Here is a 25915-nt window from a genome sequence, read left to right as displayed (position 1 = left end):
AAAGTGGGATATAAATACAATAATAAATAAATAGTTCAGATTTCCCCTTTAAAAAGAAAGAAGGAAACTTTTTAAAGAAACAGCCATGGAAGAACTGGTTTGGAATTGCAGTGCTGAACATCTTCATCAAACTGTTCTTGACCTACTTGTCCCCCCGCCCCCCGCCAGCTGCTTCTTGCCCTTGTGGGAGAATACCTATTGTATACATATGTATTGTATGTATACGTTTTCTCCTGCATGGAAAATAGCAGCTGCAGCGGCCATTTAGATCGGAGGGTTAATCATATTCACGCCCCAGGCCTGGTTTTAAGTCTAAATCCAATCATAGATCTTTCACCTGCCATTTTATCCAGCTTCATTACTTTGAGTTTTTAAATAGAATTAGGAATCTTAAAGCTATTGAACTGTTAACAGCAATAATTGAATCTGTCTACATAATTATTAGGAGCTGCTTTGGCCACAGAAGTTTGCCTTGCTGCATCCCACACAGGGCTGATCTCCACTCACGTAGCGTCCCTTGAGATGTGCAGGCATCCTCTAAGTCCATGACCGAGCAGAAATAGAATTATGCATGCAAACTATTTATTCAGCTTGTAATGTTTCGGTTTCGCATATCTAGAGCATGGCCTTCTGGTGGTACATTTATGTATAGCTCTGTATTTGCTAATTGAGTAGCTATGTGATGAGGCTGGAGTCTTGATCTCCTTGAACAATAACAGCCCTCTCTGATATCTGCTGGGTTCAATGGGAGTTAGTCCCAAATAAGTGTCTGTAGGGGGTTGCAGCCTAATTCTAAATTAACCTTGGTTATGCTACAGAGAAAACAGCTGAGTTCAGGGGCTTCTCTTCCTTTCTCATTCCAGTGGTCATCGTGTATTGCTGTTTTCCCAGATGACCCAAATGCTGGATATTCTGCAAGACTATATGGTTTATAGAGGTATTTGACGTAGCTGGTTTTATTGTCAGGAGCCTATTACTGGGTGCAAAAAAGTTCTTAAATGCATTCCTATGCATTTAAGTTCACCCAATGCATTCCTATGGAAAAAGACACCCAAAATGGCGGACGGAGCTCCGAAAAGACGCGGAGCGCTCCACAAATGAGAGAACTGCTCTGTGTCGCTCCGCTGCCCCCTAACCCTAACCCTAACCCTCTGCCAAAGGCAGAGGCGAAGCCGATCACTCCCACTTCTACGACCCGAAATGGAGCGAAGCACAGCCCTACTGATTTCTCATACATGTGATTAAAACACACACACACACACACACACACACACACACACACACACCCATCTCTGGTCAACACCATTTCAGACTGCAGGGAGGGTATTGACTGTTTCTCCATTATCAAAAAAAATCCCTGGACAGAAAAAATTCTAGCATGTTATGGAGATGGCTATGCTAGAAGCCATCTTCGGTGATACTTTTATTTGCAAAGGTATTTTTACATGGAAGAACATTCAACTATTTTGAGCCTCTAAATAGTGGCTCTCACACGGGTTTTAACACTTTACTGAGAACCTCAGAAGCTGCTTCACGCTCAGCAAGTGCCAGCCTACCAGCCCTTATGGTTTAGAAGTGTTTTGAGGTTGTTGTATCAGTTGTTGATATCTCTCATTGTGAGTGTTTCACCGGAGTATGCTGTCTTAAAAGAGCTGTGTTTCAAGTCCCAACATCTAGGCTTGTTTCTGAGACAGTTTGCCAAATGAACCTGAGTCACGGTCCTTCATTCTGTGAATGTTCCTAAGTTTGACCTTGGCTCCTGGGGTAAGCAAGCTGTAGCAGGAGATGAATGGGGAAAAGGGGATTTGAGACATAGAATGGTTTACAAGCTTTTCAGATCCGTGGATGGTACAAGAGAAAGATTCCAGAAGGTGGCATAATGTTCCAAGAATAAAAGACTTTTGACTATTAAATGATTTATTAATGATTTGGACGAGGAGGTGCAGGGAACGCTTGTCATATTTGCAGATGACACAAAATTGGGTGGGATAGCTAATACCCTGGAAGATAGAAACAAACTTCAAAGTGATCTTGATACGCTGGAGTGCTGGGCTGAAAACAACAGAATGAAATTTAACAGGGATAAATGCCAAGTTCTACATCTAGAAAATAGAAACCAAATACACAGTTACAAGATGGGGGATACTTGGCTCAGCAATACTACAAACGAGAAGGATCTTGGAATTGTTGTAGATCGCAAGCTGAATATGAGCCAACAGTGCGATATGGCTGCATTAATAGAAGTATAGCTTCCAAATCACATGAGGTACTGGTTCCTCTCTATTCAGCCCTGGCCTCATCTTGAATATTGTGTCCAGTTCTGGGCATCACACTTCAAGAAGGACGCAGACAAGCTGGAGCATCAAATCAAATCAAATCAAATTTTATTCATGGCTACCCTAAATGGGTTTTAGTCAAACACATATTATCACACATTATTACATTAAAAATTACAGTTTGCGGTGCACTATACAGCAATTACTCCCATCAACACACATCTTCTGCAGTATACATATCCTACTTTCTTGTTGTACTCCATGTATCTATGGTGACACCTGAACCTGTTCCTTGAACATGTTCAGAGGAGGGCAACCAGGATGATCAGGGGTCTGGAAACAAACCCTATGAAGAGAGGCTGAAACAACTGGGCATGTTTAGCCTGGAGAAGAGAAGACTTAGGGGAGACATGATAGCACTCTTCAAATAATTGAAAGGTTGTCACACAGAGGAGGGCCAGGATCTCTTCTCGATCCTCCCAGAGTGCAGGACACGGAATAACGGGCTCAAGTTACAGGAAGCCAGATTCCGGCTGGACATCAGGAAAAACCTCCTGACTGTTAGAGCAGTACGACAATGGAACCAATTGCCTAGGGAGGTTGTGGGCTCTCCCACACTAGAGGCATTCAAGAGGCAGCTGGACAGCCATCTGTCAAGGATGCTTTAAGGTGGATTCCTGCATCGAGCAGGGGGTTGGCCTCGATGGCCTTATAGACCCCTTCCAACTCTACTATTCTTTGATCTGTGATATTCTACTTAATTCTTTTTCTTTCTTAACTGAAAAGGTTACAGCTATGAGCGCCTGGATGGATCTGTCCGAGGTGAAGAAAGGCAACTTGCCATTAAGAACTTTGGTCAGCAGCCCATTTTTGCCTTCCTCCTGAGCACCAAGTCAGGTGAGGCAAAGGTGACTAAAGGACCGAGGGAGCTGAGCTGCTTCGCAGTCCATGAATGTCCCTCTGCTGCCTTTATAGATGGTGAATAAAGGCTTGAACTGAGTGCAGTTTGGAGGTCATAGAGAAAGTCTGCACAAACTCAAGTTCAGACAAACTGGAGGGCTCTTTGCAGAGTTTTACATTGCCATAGAGCTACATCTACAGAAATTAGAGATCCTTATACAGTGTGTACATAGCACATATGCACAGACATTTCTAGTAGGGGAAGAGAACTAAGAATTCTGATTATCTGTGGTTTGCCTAATGCTGGCCCTGAAGTCTGCTTCATTGGGTGTTCTGTCTGTGCTGTCACCTTGAAAACTAACAGTAGACCAATCATAGCCTTCTCTGCTGACCCATTGCCTGCCACTCAGGCCCCCAGGCCTTTCCCTCTGGTTTAGGGCTTCCATATGTAGTGCCCATAGCCTAGTTCAAAGGTTCCTTCCAGATCCACTCCATGTTCTATTTCTTTTCTACAGTGTAATGACCAAACACTGCCTCATTGCCTTCTCAATCAGGAAAGGAGGTACCCAGCCCCAGCTCAGTCTCAGGTTCTAAAATCTGTCTGCAAATTATACCTTGTTTCTTTCTCATTTATTCATATCAGTTTCTAAATAACAGTCTCCAGAGTTCAAGGCAGATAATGCCACTCATGAAAACCAGCAAGATGAATACACGATAAATGCCATTTTATATTAAGAGAAACAGTGTAGTGAAGTGGATAGGATATTTAGCTTGGGCCGGAGAGATCCAGTTTTAAATCCTAGCTCAACTGTAAAGCTCACGCAGTGATCCTGGACACACTCTTCTGGGCACTGCCTCACAGGGTCGTTGTGAAGTAGAACAAAAATGGCATTTCAGTTCTGAAAAAAAACAACTGTCTGGCAAAGATTCCTCATGCTGTGTGGTAGAGGTGTCAGCAATACCTCACTGTATAAAATTAATATGCTCTAGTGAAGTCATCTTTTAAAATTTGTTGTCTAAAATGGAAAACTGAGGGATCTGGCAATTTCCAGGTCAACTCTGGGAGAGGCCTAAGCTACATATGGAAGTGGCAGGCCGAGGATTTCAAACCTGGGTCAGTTACATTTATGAGTAAAAGTGTGTGCGTGTGTGTGTGAAATGTTTAAAAAGTAATTTTAATGTTATTTGTAACAGTATTTTTACGCCTTTAAATTGTTACCTGCCCTGAGTCTTTGGAATGGGATGGTCTATGCATCTAATTTAATGAAACAAAAAGTCTCTTAAAACTCTGTTTTAAAATCAAAATATGGATCTATGCATCACTGTTTATCAAATTAGGCGGGGGGGATAAAATATTTGTTTTATTTTTTGGTGATATTTAAGTTATGAAAACTTTTAACGGAATCCTCCTTTATTTACCAAGGTGGAGTTGGCATCAATCTAACCGCAGCAGACACCGTTGTTTTTGTTGATAGTGACTTTAACCCACAAAACGACTTGCAAGCAGCAGCAAGAGCCCACAGGATTGGCCAGACGAAGTAAGGACAAGTATACAGGAACGCATTGGGTGCTCTTTTCTCTCCCTGCCCCACAAATCCTGCTGCAGACCTCCCCAGCACAGCTACAGCCCAAGCATAGGTGGGATCCAAGGCTAGGGTGACCATATGAAAAGGAGGACCTGGCTCCTATATCTTTAACAGTTGCATAGAAAAGGGAATTTTATCAGGTGTCATTTGTATATATGGAGAACCTGGTGAAATTCCCTCTTCATCACAACAGTTAAAGCTGCAGGAGCTATACTAGAGTGACCAACTGTTGTAATGAAGAGGAAATTTCACCAGGTTCCCCATATATACAAATGACACCTGCTGGAATTTCCTGTCCTGTCCTCCTTTTTATATGTTCACCCTATCCAAGGCCTCACAAGACCCAATGGCTGTGGCTCTTGTTGTGGGATGGCAGCAACTGGTCAGAATACAGCAGGCTTGGAGTGGCAGCAGCTGGAAGGCGCTGCGGTGGTCCCAGGGCTTCTGGGAGCCAGTCTCTGATGTCAGTTGTCTCGGAATGCAGGGCAGACTAGGCTTCTAATGTGGAGCTGCAGGGCTCTACCGTGGGCCTTTCAGGCGTCAATATTTTGATCAAAGACTTAAAGGAAGGGAGTGTGTGTGGAGGGGGGAATACCTAGCCAATCTGCAAGTGGCACCCAACTGGGAACGATGGACAGGAATAAAACTCAAATTGCCGTTGATTAATTGACAAAGACGGATGAAACTAATAAATGAAATTTAATAAACACAAATGTAAAGGGAGGGAAAAGAAGGGTGTGCTTAAGATTGGGATTAAGTCAATCACAAGCTCAGCATTGATTCAGCAGTGTGTGTGGCTGTAAAAAAAAAGGCTAATATGATTTTAGACTGCTTTTATAGAACCCTAGTTTTCAAGTCATGGATAATAATAGTTCTGCTTTATTCTGCCCTGGCCGGAGCTCCACTGGAGTGCTATATCTAGTTCTGCACACTGCAGTTTAAGAAGAATCTAGACCAGCCTACCCCAACCTCATGCTCTTCAGATGTATTGGACAAGTCCCAGAATTGGTGACCATCTCAAGGGCATGAGGTTGGGAAAGGCTGATCTAAACTACTTGGAACAAGTTTAGAGAAGGTCAAAAAGATGGTCAAGGGTATGAAGAATACATATGAAAAGGGGTTGGAGGAAGGAGAAGAGAAGACTGAGGAATTACAGCAGTCTTCAAATACCTGAAGGGCATCAGAAGAGAATAAAGACTTCTTCTCTACTACCCCAGAAAGAAGGACAAGATCAAATGGGCTTAAGCTGCAGTAGGATAGATTTTGGTTGAACGTTACGAGAAACCTGGTGAAATGGAACCAATTAGCTGGTTGCCAGTTGGGTTAGTGGGAGGGCTCTCCCTCACTGGTGGCCTTCAAGCAGAGGCTGGACCATCATCTCCTGGGAATGTTGTCACTCTTGAGTTTTCTACATTGAGCAGGTTTTAGACTAGATGGCCTCTGAAGCCCACTTTAGCTCTGTGGTTCTAGGGGCCACTGTTCCAGTCTGAAAGGAGTCAGCTGACTCCCCATTCTTCCTGCTGTGTTGATTCCACAATACCAGAGGGATGTCTATATGGCTTCTTTACCCTAACCTAAATGTGCAGATTCGCGTTTCAGGACACATGACGCAGGTGCCCATTTGCTGCAGCACCGGGTTTTTAACCTGATAATGTGCAGATTCATAGTTGCGATTTACCACAACTTTTGGATCAACCTTCGAGTTTGCATCACATTATAGTTATGTGTCCTTGGGGTAGTTAAATCGCATTTTGAAATGTGGGCGTAACTTTGAGGGCAGGACAAAGTGATTGGCCGATTTCCCGCCTTCCCACCTATCGCATCCTCTGGCTGCCTCATTCCGTCCCGCCATTTTCATGTTGGATTATATGAATCTGTGGAGGTCCGCAGAGAGAGCTTTTAAAATTAAAACAAAGAGGGCAGCGAGAGGGAGGAGATGTGTTCAGTCCCCCGCTTGCATCCTTGTTTGCTGCCTTGTTCCTTCCCCCCCCCCCCCGGTTTTCCTCTTATATAAATCTGCGGAGCTCCGCAGATTAAGCTTTATTTAGCGTTCCACAGCCTCATATGTGCGCAATAATAACTGCTGCAGTGTGACGCTCTTTGCGTAGATTCAAATCTACGAAAATTCAGGTTTATATTCAATGAGGAGCAATCCCATTGTCATATAGATGGGGTTCAGGCCTATAAAATTCTTATGGCCAAGCTAGTTTGTCAATCTGAGCATCTGGCCACAAGGACTGCTACATCTTGCCTCCTGAGCACCAGCCTGACTTGACCGTGCCATCTGTCTCTGGCCCTTTCACTCCACTGCTTGTGGCAGAACCAGGCCTGTCCTGGTGCGGAGCCAGAACTGACGGTACCTTGGCAGAAACTGCGTGGCTGTGGCATGGTATCTGGGTACCCCTGGCTGTGGTTTTGCTGCCTGTTCTAGCACTGGAAGGAGTTGGTTAGGTGCAGCATAACAAGGCTTTCGGGTCATGGTCTACATGTTGTTGTGCTGAGGGACAAAAAATAGAAAGCAACGAGGCCCCTACTCTGCTTCCAGCTTCTCAGCCATATTGATATTTGGGGTCCCTGCAGTCACAGGTTCTGCAAGGCAGTTCAGTGGAGGAACTAGAGCAATGGTTGTTGTGCTGAAGTTGAAAAGGTCCATTATAAAAATGCATCAGTTGTAGATAATGTAAAATGACCTGCTTGACACTGAGGGCCTGGCAGGTTTGCAAAAACCATTTTCCACGTGAGCCTTTGCCTGCGCTGTGAGTTTTCAAGAAAAAAAAATAATTAGAAAATTTTCCAGGGTCATTTGCATCAGAAAAAAAATCACTTTGCATCAGAAAATCTCTAGAAAGTGGTCTAATTTAACAGGTTTACTAAATACAAGTAAAATAAACAACAAAGCTAAAAAAAGACCTACCACAACTTATTTTTTTTTTTGTCTCAAGGCACCACAAGTAAATGACCTGAAATATTTGAGGAGAAAAATGGAAGCACACAGTGTTATTTTAATGTATCATGTAGACATTTTTAATGGAGTACTTGTAAAGAATTAATGAATTAATATAAGAAAGCAACAAAGGTACTAAAAACTGTTGACACCCTAATTCAGCCTTTCCCCCAACCTGGTGCCCTCCAAACGAGTTCCCCTACAACTCCCAGCATTCCTGAGTCAACAAGTATTTAAATAATAATATATTAATAAATAAATGTAGTCAAATTACATATGTATTTTCTCAGGTACATGCTAGGAATAATCACCTGAAAAACAGTAATTACAACTTATAACTACATACACATATTTACTACATTTATTATTGTCGTGTGGCGCAGAGTGGTAAGTGGCAGCTACAGCAGCCAAAACTCTCCCCACGGCTTGAGTTCGATCCCAGCGGAAGCTTGCTCTCAGGCAGCCGGCTCAGGTCGACTCAGCCTTCCACCTTTCTGAGGTCAGTAAAATGAGTACCCAGCTAGCTGGGGGAAAGGTAACTGCGACTGGGGAAGGCAACGGCGAACCACCCTGCTACAAGTCTGCCAAGAAAACGTCAGCGAAAGCAGGCGTCCCTCTAGGAGTCAGCAATGACTCAAGTGCTTGCATGAGAGGTTCCTTTCCTTTCCTTTCCTGTCCTGTCCTGTCCTGTCCTGTCCTGTCCTTTCCTGTCCTTTCCTTTCCTTGGGTTTTGTAGCAAGATTTTTTGTAGCAAGCTCTCTGGGCAGTTTACAAAAATTAAAACCATAGAAACCATTCAAAATATAAAGCAAACAGTGTACAAGCATAACATAAAATACAAAATAAATACACAGCCAGGATAAAAATCCAGCAGCAATGCAGAAATTCATACCAATTTAAAATACAAATTTAAAACAGCAAAGTTAAAATTAATTTGATAAACTTAAAATGCTGAGAAAATAAAAAGGTCTGGTGTCTGAAAGAGTCTAGTGTAGGTGCCAGGCGAACCTCTTTAGGGAGCTCATTCCACAGTCGGGGTGCCACAGCAGAGAAGGCCCTGCTCCTCCTGGTAGCCACTTTATAAGCTGTCATGGGAGTGTCTTTCTGCATCAGAAACAGATGTATTTTTGTAAAAACAAAAACAACTGTCTTGAATTAAAGATGATCATCATAAATTATTAATAAATCATTAATAATCATTGCTAATTATCATTATGAATAAATTATTTGTCTCCTTTTTAAAACTCGGAAGAGTTACATAGCTCCAGAGTTATGTAGAAGATACGTCTTCTGACCTGGATGCCCCCTCTCTAAGCAAAATTGTCTACCAGGTGGTTAAGATTCTGGTCAGTTCTGAGGAAAAGGCCCTGGCTGTGCAAAAGGCCAGCAGCCTTGAACTCCTGGGTAGTACTAGGAGATAAAAGCACTCTGGGGCCACAGCTAGACCTAAGGTTTATCCTGGGATCATCCAGGGTTCGCCCCTGCCTGAGCACTGAATCCCCTGTGTGTCACCTAGATGAACAGGTCTGACCCCTGGACGATCCAGGGATAGACCTTAGGTCTAGCTGTGGCCTGTATCTTAAGAACTGACATTGTGAGATACATGTAGATTTTCAAGAAGCATGATCATGAGAAAAATGGAAAATATTAACCAAAGTTAGTCAGACTTCTGTCTGGCAGTGCAGAACTATGCTTCTCCTGCAAATGTTGTGGGAGGGAGTCAGTAGCAGCTCTTGCTTCCAGGTGCTTCCTCTCAGCCCCATCAGTTGTGCAAGCGAGCCCTTTGGAGAGGGGAAAGGACACTCTGGTCTGCTGGGCAGCCTGCAAGGTAACACGGTTGGGCTGGTGCTTATAGCTGCGGATTTGCGTCTTGCTGGGCCTCTAGACCAGGGTTGGGCAATGGGTGGCCCTGCAAATGCTGTTGTACTGTATGTCCCATCATTCCTGACCATACTGGCTAGGGCTGATGGAAGATGCTGTACAACGTCATGTGGGGAGCCCCATGTTCTCCACCCTGCTGCAAGCCATATTTTCCAGCTTAGATAAGAGGCTTGCGGGCCCAGAGATTCCACAGCAGTCAGACCTGAGAGGTATGTACTAATGTGCATATAGAACCATAGAATAGTAGAGTTGGATGGGGCCTATAAGGCCATCGAGTCCAACCCCCTGCTCAATGCAGGAATCCACCCTACAGCATCCCTCAGATGGCTGTCCAGGTGCCTCTAGTGTGGGAGAGCCCACAACCTCCCTAGGTAACTGGTTCCATTGTCATACTGCTCTAACAGTCAGGAAGTTTTTCCTGGCTACAAGGATGCTCTCTTCAATCATGGTAGCCTCCTGAAGTGAGCAAAGTAGAACTCTGGGCAACTACTCTGGATGAAGGGAAGACTTGTTGGAGTGAGTGGCTGAGCTGTTTCTGTAGGGGGTAGACAATCTCTTTTTCTAAATACCTTGATGTAGTTGCTTTATGGTTCTCAATAAGGATTATGTAGGCTTTAGCCTCTTGTGATCTAATGTAAACAATTGAACTAACAACCATTGTTGTTATGCCCTTAAAGGCCTGTAAAAATTATTCGCTTGATTGGGAGAGACACTGTAGAAGAAATAATCTACCAACGAGCAGCATCAAAACTCCAGCTAACCAATGCTGTCATTGAAGGTGGCCAGTTCGCCCTTGGAGCCCAGAAATCAGAGGAAGCCGCAGACGTCCAGGTAAAAGAGAGGCCAAATGGGTCTCTGCCCTGCAATCAAAGCTGCTGTGCAAAGCCAAATCCAGGTGTATTAAAAACTTCTGGAAAGTAGCAAACAGACTTAGCACTATTTGTGCCTGATTACATCAAGGAGATGTAATACTAGAGATGAAATCTGTGGCTTTTGTATGCTTGGAAGAGAACTCCCAGGAAACAGTACAGCCACTCCAATAAACACACTTTAATTGCTTCTGGTTCGGAGTTGCATTGAGTTCATTGTGTGGGAAATATGACATAGACGTTTGCTGCTGTAGAATTGGATCTTGGACTCTGAAGAAAAGAGAGAGGCAAAGGCCATCAGGGCTCAGCTGTATGCTTGAATTGGCTCCCGCTTTCAATATGGCTACTATGATTGTTTACCCCTGTCAAGCAAGGTTCTGTCAGGTGAATGTGTTGTTTCACAAGCAGGTAGAGCAAACCTAATGAGGACCTGTTTGAGGGGGTCTCATTTTCCCATGTCCAAACTCTGTTTACATCTGATCGGATGGGGGGTGTTCAACCGGTTCTGGATGGGGTTGCACTCCCCCTGAAGGAGCAGGTTCATAGCTTGGGGGTTCTCCTAGAACCATCTTTGTGGCGGCCAGATTGATAGCTGGAACAGGGAGGTTTGAGCATATAACACCGATTCTGGAACGCTTGCATTGGCTGCCTATATGTTTCCGAGCCCAATTCAAGATGCTGGTCTTAACCTATAAAGCCCTACATGGCTTGGGACCACAATACCTGATGGAACGCCTCTCCCGACATGAACCTACCCGTACACTGCGCTCAACATCTAAGGTCCTCCTCCGAGTGCCTACTCCAAGGGAAGCTCGGAGGATGGCAACAAGGGAGAGGGCCTTCTCAGTGGTTGCCCCCTGACTGTGGAATGATCTTCCCGATGAGGCTCGCCTGGCGCCAACATTGTTATCTTTTCGGCGCCAGGTCAAGACTTTTCTCTTCTCCCAGGCATTTTAACAGCATTTACCAACGTTAAGTTTGTTTTTAATGGACCCCAGAATTGTTGTTTTTAAATGGATACTGTTGTTTTTATACTGTTTTTATGTTTTTAAATTTTTGTATACTTTTAATGTTTACTATTTTTAATTGTTGTAAACCGCCCAGAGAGCTTCGGCTTTGGGGCGGTATATAAATGTAAATAAATAAATAAATAAATAAATAATGTATCTCTAGAGGCATTGAGAGAGGCCATGTAACCTCCATTCTTTTTCATTTTTTGAAAGCTGAGTGAAATCCTGAAGTTTGGGTTGGACAAACTGATGTCATTGGATGGAAGCACCATCTGTGATGTGGATCTAGGAAGTGTCCTTGGGGAGACAAGAGGAGGAAGATGGTCAATGGATCCTGTGCTGTCGATTGCAGAGGGAAATAAGGAGCAAAATGTACGAAGTATGTGAATGATTCTACATAGATATAAAAAGCAATAGGGAACAGAATTTGCCTCAACTTTGGGAACTGAGATTTGTTTCTTATCTCTGTCTGTGCTCCATGGTGATCAACCTATTCTTGCAAAAGTGGTTCCAACTGCTCTCAAGCTCGCCTCCCTAGTGGCTATTACCTCAGCGAAAAGGACAGGAGAACTCTGCACTCTATGGGCTGACTCTCCATCCTTGGTTCTTTCATGGAGGCAAGGTGGTGCTCTGCTCTGACATAGCTTTCATGCCCATGGTAATGTCACAGGTCATACTGCTGTGGGCTTTCTTGTTTAGGGACTGTCAGTTTGTTTGTGGTTATTTGTTAAATTTGTACCCCACCTTTCCACCAAATGGTCCTCAAAGCTGCTTTAGCTGGTTTCCTTTGTGAGTGGCAAGTACTCAAAAAGGAAAGAATAACAAAAAAAATCAATTTTAGCTTGCATTGCATCCATTTTATCATGTCTTTCTTCATCTTGGTTCTGATCTCCACTTTCTCTTAAGATCATGAAGTGGAAAATGAAATAAATGGTTTGGTGGCTGGACAGAAGGTGTAGTTGGAGCTCCCATGTCTGTTCTGCATGGCATACTAAACAGGGGGAAAGCCATGAAAGGGCAACTTCTTAAAACAAACAGGGGCACGTTAAGAAATAGTATAATGCTGTATTTAATCTTAAATTGAAATACCCTGTGTTGTCAGTAGTTCATTTTGAGGTTCTTGTTGTTTTTAAGGCCACATATACCTATATGAAGGCAAAGACTATTCCAAGGAACCTAGCCAAGAAGACAAGAAAGCCTTTGATCAGCTGCTAAGTCTTCAGAGAGTTCACCTTGAAGACACCAGTCAAGAAGGAAGATCTCTTCGAAATAAAGCAAATGTAAGAATAGCTAAAATGCGAAATAGCAACACTTTGGATGGTGTGCCCATTTATAACCAGCTCACTGGAAAACTGACTAGAGAGATTCATCCTATGTTGGATGAAGAGGTACAGAACACCAAATCGAGATGGAAACAGTTGTTGTAACACATGAAAGCCTTTCTTTCTCCAGGTTCTTCTCATGGGCATTCAGATGGAACCTAGTAAGAAAAGGCGCAAATTGAGTATAGAAGAACTGGAGGTCCAGCAGAAAAAACTGCAGGAGGCAGCAGCAAAGAAGGCCAGCCTGAGGGAAGAAAAGAGGCAGAAGAAGGCAGAAGCTGAACACCAGAAGAAGTAAGAGTCTTTGCATGCATTGATCTCATAGGGGCAAAAGCTGTAGGGACCTTTCTTTGTTCTGCCTGTTGCTGCAGCAGCAATATCACACTTGGTTAAAGAATTGTATCTGGTGGTACCTCTTACAGACTGGAATAGCACCAACATTTATTGTTTGCTTCTCCATACTCTGAATGCCTTTCTGAAATTTCTATAGAACATGGATTGTTGGGGAGGGATGGGGGAGCTATGTTAGTAAGCTTTGCTTTTCTGCTATCAATGTAATAGTTCCTCAGTCAGAAGGCTTAAGTTGAATTGATATTTAAATAATACATAATAAGAGAAATATCTTTCAATAACCTGATGGATATTTGTTCTTTAAATTCAGGATGGCCTGGTGGGAGGCTAATCACTACAGGTCTTACTGTCTTGAGTCAGAAGACAGCAGTGAGGAGGAGGAGGAGAAAGAAGGTAGGCTGGATGTGGATTTGGAGTGTACAGACCCAGACCTGAGCTCCATCAAGTATGTCATGGGTGATGTTACCCATCCTATGGCAGGAGAAGAGGACGCCATTATTGTGTACTGTGTAGGTATGTGGAATAAATTTTGTTATTATAGACTTAGTTCTAATGCACTGGATTTCTGAGCAGCTGTAGTGGCCACAAAGTCCAGTTGGGGTAGAATTCCTCTGTTGCTTATGAGTTGAGATGAAGCATGTACTCCCTACATCTCCACTACTGCTCAATGGGGTCTGGAAGTTTGGGAACCACAATGGCTAGAAGTTCTGTTTGAAGTGGAATTTCTGCTGTGTCCTTGTATCTACAACAAGATGATTTACCTGGTTCAGTTAATATCATTAATTAAAGTTATGCGTATCTGTTCAAGACAGCTAACCAAGGATATTGGTTATGTATCCCAATGGGATGAGACAATTATCACCAGAAATCTACATAAATCTGCATCCTGACTTGGCTGCTGCAGAACCTGGAATTCTGGGGGAATTAAGGGTTCCAAGGTACTTCAAGGTGTGAAAATTCAAATATGAAAAGTTTCCACTGTAAAGTTCCCCTTTCTGTCATACTGTAAAATACCAACAAGATTACATTTAAAGCCTGCACTTTCCCCCCTCTGTGGCTAGTAGCATCAGAAAGACGATTTTAATTGCAGCTCTAGTATGAGGGTAAAAGGATAAGGCACGCACACACACCACACCCTTGATCCAGATTGAGGGAGCTGGGCGCACAGCTAATTTACAGAATTAGCTGAGGGCTCAAAACACATAGATTCAGCATAATTTGTGTTTAGTCCTAAATAATGTGTTTATCACTAAATGCCATGTTATCCTATTTAATTTTAAAATCAAATATCTGCATTTAATTATTCTATGTAACACCATTGATTTGCATGATTTCTCATTCACCAGACCACACCTAAGGGTATATCGTTTTCACGCTTCAGGGGGTGGCACAAAACTAACACAAAAGTTTGGCATTGGTTTGGGGTTGAGCTGGGACTGTGATTTTTTTCTCATTCTGCAGACCACGCCTAAGGGTATGTTGTTTTCGCACTTTGGGGGTGGCATAAAATCTGGAGTTTGTGGCACAAAACGGCACAAGATTAGCACAAAGCTTTGGCACCGGATTGGTGTTGACCTGAGAATGTGATTTCCCCACTCATTTTGCAGACCACGCCTAAGGGTATGTCATTTTCACTCTTCAGGTTGTGGCACAAAACCCGGAGTTCATGGCACAAAACAGCAGAGAACTTTGGCACCTCTTTGGAGGTGGTACGACAAAGTCCATTTTTTGATGTGTTTTCACCAAACCCCCAAACTTGATGTATCAATACAAAGTTGTTGGTAGTGGCACAAAACTTGGGTTTTGTGGCACAAAACGGCACAAAACTGGAACAAAACTTTGCTATATGTTTGGAAGAGATTCTAGTTTGGGGGGGTTGTAGTTAACAGAGCCAGCGGTGCCAGGATTCTGACAATAGATCTCCTATCAAGCCATGGAAGCTGATCTCTTTGAATACCTGACTTTCCCCCTCCCTCTTAAATAGAAACCTCTTACATGTAACCCTTTGTTTCAGATGACTCTGGCCGCTGGGGAAGAGGAGGCTTGTTCACAGCTTTAGAGAATCGATCTGCCCAACCCAAAAAAATATATGAGTTGGCAGGAAAGATGAAAGGTAAGCCTGACATGGCCAAAAACTAGCTAGTGTAGTTTTAGGGAATTCCTCCCTTGTTCATATTTTATTTTAATTTCCTATTTCTGAGGACGGGAAAGCCTAGGCAAGGAACGCACACTCTGTTGCTGCTATATTATTTATTTATTTATTTATTTATTATTATACTGCTTTTTATACTGTATTTTGTATTTGTGGTTTTAACCTGTTGGTTGTTTTATTATGGTTTTAATTTGAGAGCTTCAGCTATTGGGCAGCATAAAAATGTAATAAATAAATAAATAAAATTGTTATTATTTCTTTTGCCTGCTGTTTTGTTGACTCTGTTCCCCATCTGAGGGAGGTCACTATTATGATAAAAATATAAGATGAAAGAGGGAACCAATAAAGTTTGTTCCTTCCTCTCCTCAATTCTGCATGGGATTAAATGTTTTTTCACTCTTAATTATTTTTGTAGACCTAACGTTGGGAGGAACTCTTTTATTCCCCATTGATGATAAGGAATCCAGAAACAAAGGACAAGACTTGGTAATTATAAAAAGATATGCTTTTCATTCCTAATTTTATTCATTGTAAATATGAGCCAAATACAATATGCCCCTGAACACAGAATAAGCCACAAAACAGTTACTGAGCAACATCCTTGGAAACTTCCAGCTGTCCTGGCAAGATTGTCATCTACTGTTAAGTTTTTAAGGATATATTTATGTTTTCAAGCCATGGTGGGGGGAATAAAATAAAAGCAAGGGTATTCAGATTCCTCCAGGCTTGATTCAGAGGCTCTATAGCATTTGCAAAGTCGGGGACAGGACTGTTCCTTGCCACTAAGCCATGCATTTAGTCTTGGATTTATCTGATTGGTTCTCAACACATATAATTTTTTCCTAGTTGGCCCTTGTTGTAGCACAACACCGAGACGGTTCCAACAACTTGTCTGGAATTAAGCTCCCTGCTTTGGAAAAAGGATTAAAAAAAATTTACCTGGCAGCCAAGAAAAAGGATGGTAAGTGTGCCTGTCGATGCTGACATGGAAGAGACATGATGCTCCTCAGTTTGCAGAGAGAAGCCTGGTGGTCCTGTTTAAACAAGCTGAAAGGCTCACTGTAGACATTCCAGTTTATGATACTGTAGGACAGCCCTCCCCCAGCCCCAGGTGTGGTGCCTAAGCCAGCCCAGGTAGTTCTCCTCCTCTCCATTTTAGTCCAAAACACTGGGGGAGGCTGCTCTAGAATTCCTGCCATTGCAGGATTGTCCCATTGGAAGACAGCAATCATAACCCAGATGGCTAAAACAGGTCTCCTTCCATCGGAAGCCTTGCCTGCTGCAGTGCCCCTGCGCATTCTCTCTGCCGCGTTGTGCAGCTCTGAACCTTCCACTCAGGCCAAAATCTGGCTCGACGTTTTGGCAGTTGCTTCTACTTGAGCGGGGAATTTTTATAGCCAATTCCTGTTATAGCAGAGTTCTCATCAGCAATATGGGCAGGAGAACTAACGGCACTGAGAGTAGATCCACTGTACCCCCAGTTTCACAAAGACAAATGTATCCTTCACCCCAGTATCTCCTTCTTCCTAAGGTGGTCTCAGGTTTCCATTTCGAACAAGACATATCCCTCCTGGCCTTTTTTGTGTGTCTCTGTCGACACCATTAGAATCCACGATGTGCACAATGAACCCTTCTGTCAATCCCAAAGACTATTTGTTGAGGAGGCGCTTCCAAGGAGCTGCCCTTTTCCTCCCAAAGACTCTCAATGTCCACACCATAAAACTTGCATACGAATTGGCTGGAGTAGAAATACCTAACCAAGTGAAGGCACACTCTACAAGAGCGGTAGCCACCTCAGTAGCCTTTGGCAGGGGAGTACCATTGCCAGAGCTATGCAGGGCCGTGGCATGAGCCTCGCCATTGATATTTATCAGGCATTACCATCTCAACATTTGAGCCAAGGAAGACTGCTCCTTTTGCTGCACAGTCTTGTTGGAAGTTCTTCACTAGGATACTGACCCACTCCACAGCAAGTCAGCTTGCTAGTTCCCATCTGTGTGATGCACAGAGACCACGAAGAAGAAAATCAGGTTGCCTACCTGTAACTGAAGTTCTTTGAACGGTCATCTATGCATTCACACAACCAACCCACTGTCCCCACTTGATGTCAATTAATGGTACTATGGATACGGAGCGACTCTTCGGTACAGGGGAGGCCTTAATGGTGGTCTCCCTTGAACTGAGGAACTGGGCAGGAATCCAGTGGAGTATGCACAGGGAGACAGTGGGGGAGGGTTCCTGCCCAAACCTCCTCAACTGTGGAATTTTCCAGAAGTGCAGCTTTGCGCAAGCACAGAGCCCGTATGTGTGAATGCACAGATGACCATGCAAAGAACTTCAGTTACAGATAAGCAACCTGACTTTCCCTTGAGGTCATTCTCTGGTCATCTTTAAATTGGTTGAGGTTTGAAGGTGCCAACGGCATTGGCTGTGCCTACTAAATTAATCTCACAAGATACAAGCAAAAGTCTCCCAGCCTCTTCTTCCACAGTGGGTAGTTATGTCCTTCCCCTTATATGATGGACCTCATTTGCCTACATCTTGCTCACATATGAGTCATCAGCTGAAGTACATATAGGGGAGAACTATGCCAAAGGCTCTGCTGCTATTCACTAGAGCCGGGGGAGGAGGGGGAGGGACAGGTCAGCTAAAGAAACATTTGTCTATCTTCCACGTTACCCAGTGAAGAAAGCAGCCAAAGTGCACAAGGGAGAAAGCATCCCTGGGATCAGTGGCTAATGCCAGGAACCAGACTGAGGGAGTCATCACACTGGAAGGGGGGCGGATTGTGTTTGCTTACTGTTGCTTCTCTGCCCATGCATTTGTCTCTCAATACTTCCTCTTTCGAAAGAGGAAGTAAACAAAGTGCTCGTGGCCCATTCAGTGGGCTGTTGTGATCGCACTGCTTCTCCGTCTTTAAAAGAAGTCGGACTTACTGGGTGGTTTTTGTTGTTGCACGAAGAAGGCCTGAAGGGGCAGGAAGTGTGAGAGACACAGACAACATTGTGAGAGGGACCTGTGAAAATCCGTGAGTCCCCAGAGACGAGCGTGCAATAAAACACTCGTCTGATGATGCCCTGAATCCTTGGGCTTCCAGTTATCTATCCCTATCCTTATTGGTCCAATGAAAGGCAGAGTTCTGTCGGTAATCAATAACTTCTTACACAGAACAGTGCTCCTTCACCAACGTTGTACATTTCATCTGAAAGTTTCTCTCCTTCCTCCCTTCCTCCCTCCCTCTCCCCCTGTCAGCGAGCGTCCACCTGCCACGCATTGGATATTCAACCAAAGGCTTTAATTGGTATGGAACAGAGCGTCTGATCCGCAAATACTTGGCAACAAGAAGAATCCCTACATTCGTGTATCCTTGTGAAGCTCACTTTTTTCTGTACTCAGAACAGTGTGCCATATCTGTAAAAGCCAAAATGCAGAGGTTGGAAAGTCATTACAGATTATCTGCACAGCGAATTAGGACCTTTTGAACGTTAAAGTACCAGATTAGTGCTATATGATGAATAATTGGTTTTACCTTTTCTTATCAAAGCTCCCCCCCACCCCCCATCCTTTTAAGAAGCCATGCATGGGTGTATATTGGCATAGTAGAACTTCAGAGTGAGAGCAACATTTTTCTACCTGAGGCAGAAAATCCAAATTACCCACCCTGCCCCACCCTCTAGTTCACATACTTCTTAATGCCCCCACCAAAAGTGACATTGCAGTTCTGTTCTGGACAAAACTTTATGGCTCTGAGGGAAAGGCTCTTGCAACGCAGTTTATGTATATTTAGCAGGGCTGCATCAAAGCAGTCATGGTAGCTTTATTTTACCACATTTTGTTGGGTACCAACTGTAGCAGAGTTTAGTCACCCAGCATTCAGATTAGCTTCCTTTGAAGAATTAATTCCCACAGACAGAGTTCTCTTCAGTAACACTTTACTGAGGTATATTCATAGGTACATAACATCTTCCTTATTTACAGCAATAGCACAGTCCAGAGACATACAGTATCACAGCAAGTCCATTTTGTAATGACATATCTACACACACACACACACACACACACATATATATATATATATATATATATATATATATATATATATATACACACACATCGTCCAGAACTGGATGACTCATACTTTCTTCAATTAATGGTTGATGAGGAAATCTTCCTTATCGGTTTGACCTTTCCAGTTCTATGAGTTATCTGCATCTGGCATTGACAAAATATTAAGTCCAACTCTCATCCAGGACTAGAACAAATCTGTGAGAGAAATTCCCAACCCTGACACATTTTTGATGAATCTAGGGAGTTGAAAATGTCCCTGGAGTGGGGACGTTTGGGGAGGGTGAAATTCAGCAAGGAATGGGTAGTCTGCCCCCCCTTTTTTTACATTTTTTAAAAGCCAAACCATGGCTACTGTACACTTTCAAAGCCTCTATGGTGATGTATCATTTCCAGGGTCATTTGGGGGAGAAAAAGATGGCTACCCCAACTTACCCCCAAAGTCACCTGACTTTTGTGTCCTCCTGAAAGTCCCCAGCAAAAATGGGGGTGGTGTCATCCTTCCTTAATATTTACTTAGAAGTTCCATTGAGTTCAGTGAGTATACACTCATGGTCATGTACACAGACCAAATTAAACCTATATAAAGTGACTCCGAGCACTGCATTTTAGCTCCTGATTTAAAGCTGATGGTAGTTGTACATATTTGTTGGTAACTCCTTAACTTTTCTGTTTAGATATTACTTTCCTAAAACTAAAGTATCATCTTCTTCGTAAGAATCCACAATATTGTTGCTAACTTTGCAACCTTCAGGAATTGAGCAGAAATAACTCCTTGCAATGCATAAAGCTCCTTCTTGCTGTATGTTAAGCCAGTTAGCGTTCATGTGACTTTCTTGAATTGTTTTTGGAAAGCACATACACCTGTGCCTCTGGATCTGAGTGTTTCTATATTAGTGGGATGAAATGGGTTGTGTCATAAATTTATCCAAAGTTTGATCATGCATTGTTTTTTAGAGCAGTTTTGCATGGCAAAAGCACCTTCCACAGGTGGCTTTTTGAGTGTTGGATTTGGACAAGACCTGTTGCTTCTCAGCACACTTGGAGCCATGCAGCAGAAAAGCAACAGACTAAGGCCATGGCTAGACCTGCCATATCCCGGGGATCACGCAGGATCGGCCCTGTGCGTTCACATGATGCCCTTGCCCAAGAGCCCCAGCATCCGCTCGGTGCTTTTGCTCCGGCAGGCCCAGTGGCTCTGTCTGCTGCGTGCTCCGCAGGCTTGGCTGGCAAGCCCGGGCAGGAGACGGAACGCGAGCCGAGAGAGCAGCGCTGCACGCTCGAAACCCAGCTGCCCCTCAGGAGCTGGGAGCCGTGAGCTCTTCTCCAGACACCGCGCTGTTCTGGCGGCAGGGCTGAGCGCCTCTCCACGGGCATCCGAGTGGCCCCGAGTAGGGGCTGCCGCCATCCGAAAGGGGCTGGGACGGGGGGGCCGCCCCCGGAGGCGCACAGCGTCCTTACGAATGGCTCTATTGGCTTTGGGGCGAGCAAGCCCTAGGCTGAACTTGTGTTTGTTATAGGCAGACCCGACATCAGGGGTCGGAATGGTGGGGCAGCTGCTGCGGTGCTCAAAGGGGCCCCTCCCTGACCGTGCCAAGCCCTAAGGTGGCCGGTAGTACATACTATTTAAGAGACAATGCAGCAACAGCCACTTACTCCCTCATGTCCGCAATTCCATAAATGGTAGCTGGCCTTGGTAGATAGCTGTTATTTGTGGCTGGATTCAGATGACACAATGAGCAACAGTTGATTAATTAGGCAATCGTCTGTTGCATTGCTTACCGTATCGTCTGGTGGGCAACACACAACAGACACACAACTCACGGTATGCTATTTTGATGATTTAGCCAACGTAGAAAAACAACGCGCTACTCCGTTGCTTATCCGGACACCCATTGATTAATGTGTCGTCTGGCGGGCTCCATTGCCTAATTTCACGTGTCCAGTGAGCTATTTCGGAAGCCCATAGAGTCCTCTGGCTCTGCTACAAATGCCGAAACTCCATTCCGCAGTCTGCCTAGCAACCCATGACACCCACCTCCCCATCCTGCCCTCAGAGCGCTCAACCGAATGGCCAGATTCTGAAAGGAGCATCTCCCAGCAGCTCCGTGGACACCAGCCAGCACTCCCCCCCCCCGGTCACAAGCATCCCCCTCACAAGCAGTTTGGAGCAGCAGTATCTGGCACGGCTCCACTCGTCGCAGGCTGCCCCAATCCCTTGTTGTAGGGTACAAGCCACCACAGACACCCCCCTCTTCCCCACTCCCAGTTCAGTCTCCCAAGACAAATGCCATTGTCATGGGAGAGAGGGGCACCGTTTTCCTTGTTCATGCCTCCCCCCCCCACTTCGCCCACTGGCCTCTGGCTTTCCACACTCTCAATGCCCCTTCATCGCTGCAGCCAGTCACCCTGACACTATGACACCTCATGCCTGCCCTTGCCCAGGGCCATGGGTAGGGCCAGTGGATCTACCAGCCCCTCTGTGCTGGTAAAATGGGCTATGGTTGGTTCTGAAAGCACATTGGCGTTCTCTGTTTAGTCTGCTAGACCTTGAGTCTGACATCATTCCTGACGTCATAGTGTGCTTCTGCATTCTGCACAACATCTGCAGGTCTTGTGGGGATGCATTACTGGAGGACCACCCTGACCTGCCTCGGCCGGGTGATGACAGCGATGCCATCCTGGTGGATGGGAGGGGGAGGGGGCCTTTGCCGTGCCCCCAGAATCTATCTGGAGCGCGTGGGGCAAGGGCAGAGGTGGTGTGGGTGCCCCAAAGGATCGGGGAGTGGATCTGGGTGCATTACCCCCATGTGTGAGGAGCAGAAGTGGAGTGAGTGTGACTGGACTGGTATCGCTTCCTGAGTGAGACCCCCCCTTAACACTTCCTTTCCTGCAGCAACGTGTAATGCTCTGAGAAGCCTTAACCATTGTGCCTTAGCAGGTGCCTTTGCCTTCCTGACTAAGATGGCAATGCTTTCCAATGCCCCAATGGCCATGTGCCCATTCCTATAGCCGATGATGAATAAAGATGCTTCCAAAAGTGCCCATGTGCTTTGGGCTCGTGTTAGAAAAGTGGGGACTCGGGGAGGGGTGGCTGAGGCTCAGCAGATAATGAGGCTGAAGCTGGCTGCAGCGCCCGTGTGCGCCCTTGGGCTGGGCTTTGTGTGAGTCTTGGGGAAGTGGAGGCTGGCAAAGGGGCGGGTGGAGATGAGAAGGGGTGGCCAGGCTGGCAGGGCGGCATGGCATTGCCAGGGTGACTGGCTGAGCGGCCATGCAGTGATGAAGGGTCATCCAGGGCGTGGGGAGCCGGAGGCCACTGGGCGAAATGGGTGGGGGAGGCATGAGCGGGGAAAGGGGCCTATTGCCTATGTCTGGGCACTTGGCTGAAGTTTGGTGCTCCAATCAGAGGTGGAGAGGACGGCCCAGAGCCGCCGAGCATCCAATGGGGAGTGAGAGGCATGTTTTCCTGTTGTGTTGATGTCAATGGCCATGGATTTCGGGCCACGGTCACTGCTGGGATAGCACTGGGAGCAGGGCCGGCGCTGCCGTAGAGGCAGCTCAGGCGGCGGCCTAGAACGCCAAGGAAAGGAGGGTGCTGAATGGCACACCGTTCCAAAGCTGCCGGCACCCCCAACCCCAGCGTCCTGGCTTTGAAGCCAGCGCCCGGCTGGAAGCCGCTCCTGGTTTTGAAGCCAGGGCGCTGGGGTTGGGGGTTGGGGCGGCAGCTTCAGAAGGTGCGCCCAGAAGCCAGGAGCGGGGGCGGGGGTGGGGGTGGCTTCAGTACGGCGCGCCTGCCTAGGGCGCGAAAGAGTCTGGCACCGGCCCTGACTGTGAGGCCTGAGGGAGGGTGGGGAAAGGGGCAGGCGGACTGTCACTCAACCGCCATGTTGACTCAACGGGAACTGCAGCCGCTTGATGGGGGCGTGGCAACATGTTGTGCGGGGCGTGCCCACGCAATAACGCACTGTGTGTTGACTACTTCCCTCTCCGTTGACTGTGTTTGCAGCTGACTTCTTTGCTTGTCCTCTGTCCTGCATGGAAAGGAGGGGGCCGTCCACACTAGGCTTTGAAGCCACTCGGAAGCAGCAAATCTCTCACATTGTTTCCAAAGCCTAGAGCTCTTGCCCAAATTTCCTGCGTTTCCAAGAGGGTGTGGAAGAGGGCAGGTTAAGTGTCCGGGGGTGAGGATGGGGGTCTCACTTTTTACTGGGGGAATGTGTGGTCAATGTTAGTCTTTCAAGAACTGCATTTGTGGGCCTGTAGCTATTTGATTCCTGGCCAGTGTGGGGTACTGTATATACTGGTCCCCAAGTTCTGCTGGCAGCTCTTCCTGTTTGATAGGGGCTTCTTTTTTTAAGACACACAAGAAGAAGAAAAACACATATATAAACAGATAAAAGTTAACTCAAATGTTTTATCGACAATCTTCCCATGAATGTACACGATCACTGTTTTTTTTCTCCCCAATTCAGTCATATCCATCATGTTAAGTCATAGCTAACACTGCTTGCCATATAGGTTTTTCCTTTTTCCAATAATTAACAAAAGGAGGCCAAGGTTTACTTACTTGTTTGCACACTGAATGTATTTTCCCATTCCAAAAATGCCTTTCATTTATTAATTAAGGCCACCTGCCACATTTTTTCAGCTTTTCTTTCAAACTGAGAAGCAGACTGTTTTTAAAGTAATTTGCCAATAATACTGCAGTCAGCAATAACAAATTGCCAACTAATTCTTAAAACATGTTGCCAATGTTTTTGCCCACCTATACAACTCTTCCATATATTAAAATGTCATCTGTAGATTTTTATCTTAAGTCATGCACTGTATAATTGGCTTTTTATATATTGGAAAACACGTATTAGCAGCATATAAAATTTTGTAGAATTTGAGGATTTCTTATGCCATGTCTAAGTTAAAAGGGCTTTCCCCAAGAAAAATACTTATTCCTAGTGGGGAATACAGCCTCTAAAAAAACCTTGAGGATACCCGTGGAGCTTTTTTAGGGTCTTACTTTAATCAACCTCTAAACATTGGGTCTAAATTGAAATATAAAGCGCACATTAAATGGAGCAGAACCCAAGTTTACACTGGGAGCAGGAATTCAAAGTGGAAGTCTTTTCTGCTGGCTGAGAGGATGAAATAGCCCATATGGAAAGGAAAAGAACCTCTCCTGCAAGCACTGAGTCATTACTGACTCTTGGAGGGACGCCAGCTTTCGCTGATGTTTTCTTGGCAGGCCTTATAGCGGGGTGGTTTGCCGTTGCCTTCCCCAGCCTTTATTACCTTTCCCCCAGCTAACTGGGTACTCATATTACCGACCTCGGGAGGATGGAAGGCTGAGTCGACCCGAGCCGGCTGCCTGAAACCAGCTTCCGCTGGGATCGAACTCAGGCCGTGGGGAGAGTTTCGGCTGCAGAAACTGCTGCTTTGCAGGTAGAAAGAATGGACTCCTACTCCGCAAAGCCCTTGCACAAACTTTGAAGCAAGTCACTATCGTTATTTAAATTTGACGCAGGTATTTAAAAATAATATGGTCTGAGGCTGTTCCAATGACGTCTCTCCTTAACACCACTGATTTTTTTGTTCTCCCCACCCAGTCTTCAGCCAAATGTCCTGCCAATTAATTTGGCTTCTCTCTCTCTCTCTCTCTCTCTCTCTTTCTCTCTGTGTATGACATCTTCACTATTTTATTTTTATTTTTTCCCTTGAACTTGGTGCCCCAGTGAACTTGGCGACTTAAGTGATCGCCTAGTTTGTTTATATGGTTGAGCATGAACTTTATACACTAGAATTCTACAAGTCTAGAACTATCCTTTTGAAAAATGTTGTGTTGATTTAATGTGTTACCTGCTGTAGGCTCTTGTGTTACCAAGTTCCATGCCTAGCCAGGAACATTTTTATCCAAGAGCCAGGTGGGACTGCTGGATGGCATCATTCCCTCCCTTGCCAGCACCTCCTGGTCATGGTGGCATGGGAAGTAACTGTGTCACCTGCTTGTCTGGCCTGGTTTCTGGACAGTCACTGCCAGTGCTGACCATTTGAAAGCAGTTCCCATGCTGCAACCAGTAAGCAAGAATCTGCCCTGGTTTACTACCACTATGGAAATTTTGGTGCCTTCTTATCTTGGACCATCTGCTCAGTTTGAAGCCACCAACTTCTCACTTTCTGCTGCATTGCCCGGTTTGCCTTGCAAAAGGCAAAGCACAGGAGACTGGAGCTGTTGTGTTAAAAGACTTGTTCAAGGAATGTATTGCCAATAATTGGTTTGCGCTGCTTTCGACCTTTCAAAACTCTGGTCTGTACCAGCTGACACTCTTTTCTTTCTGTGTCTGCATACCTGCATGGATGACTCCTGTGACCACATAGCTGACTAGCATTAGGGGTGGGGGTGGGATAGTAAGACCATGTGGTGGAAGTCGTGTGCCTTTGTGGAGGGGTGCACGTCTGTGAGTTCACAGATCTACACATTGCTTTTTATTATCATTTGACCATTGCAAAATAATGTCTTTGTGTGAAACAATTAATGTAACCACCCTCATCCTTTCTTTTAGAAAAC

At 45.1% G+C, this 25915-nt stretch overlaps 1 protein-coding gene across 1 annotated transcript in view; it reads left to right on the top strand.

Annotated features, from left to right (window-relative positions):
* The window catches only part of CHD1L (chromodomain helicase DNA binding protein 1 like), a 35694-nt gene extending 15429 nt beyond the window's left edge, over positions 1-20265 (top strand). The window contains exons 11-23 of the mRNA XM_063118987.1: positions 864-937; positions 3063-3173; positions 4600-4714; positions 10265-10418; positions 11680-11845; positions 12601-12746; positions 12919-13082; positions 13450-13652; positions 15154-15252; positions 15707-15777; positions 16138-16252; positions 18544-18652; positions 20034-20265. Of these exons, the coding sequence (XP_062975057.1) occupies positions 864-937; positions 3063-3173; positions 4600-4714; positions 10265-10418; positions 11680-11845; positions 12601-12746; positions 12919-13082; positions 13450-13652; positions 15154-15252; positions 15707-15777; positions 16138-16252; positions 18544-18652; positions 20034-20073 (1567 nt within the window). The 3' untranslated portion in view covers positions 20074-20265. The remainder of the gene's footprint in view (positions 1-863; positions 938-3062; positions 3174-4599; positions 4715-10264; positions 10419-11679; positions 11846-12600; positions 12747-12918; positions 13083-13449; positions 13653-15153; positions 15253-15706; positions 15778-16137; positions 16253-18543; positions 18653-20033) is intronic.
* The last annotated feature ends 5650 nt before the right edge of the window (positions 20266-25915 follow it).

This window comes from Elgaria multicarinata, chromosome 3, assembly GCF_023053635.1.
Source record: "Elgaria multicarinata webbii isolate HBS135686 ecotype San Diego chromosome 3, rElgMul1.1.pri, whole genome shotgun sequence".
Lineage (NCBI taxonomy): Eukaryota > Metazoa > Chordata > Lepidosauria > Squamata > Anguidae > Elgaria > Elgaria multicarinata.
Note: the sequence above shows the minus strand (reverse complement) of the source record. Positions and strands in the feature narration are given on the sequence as shown.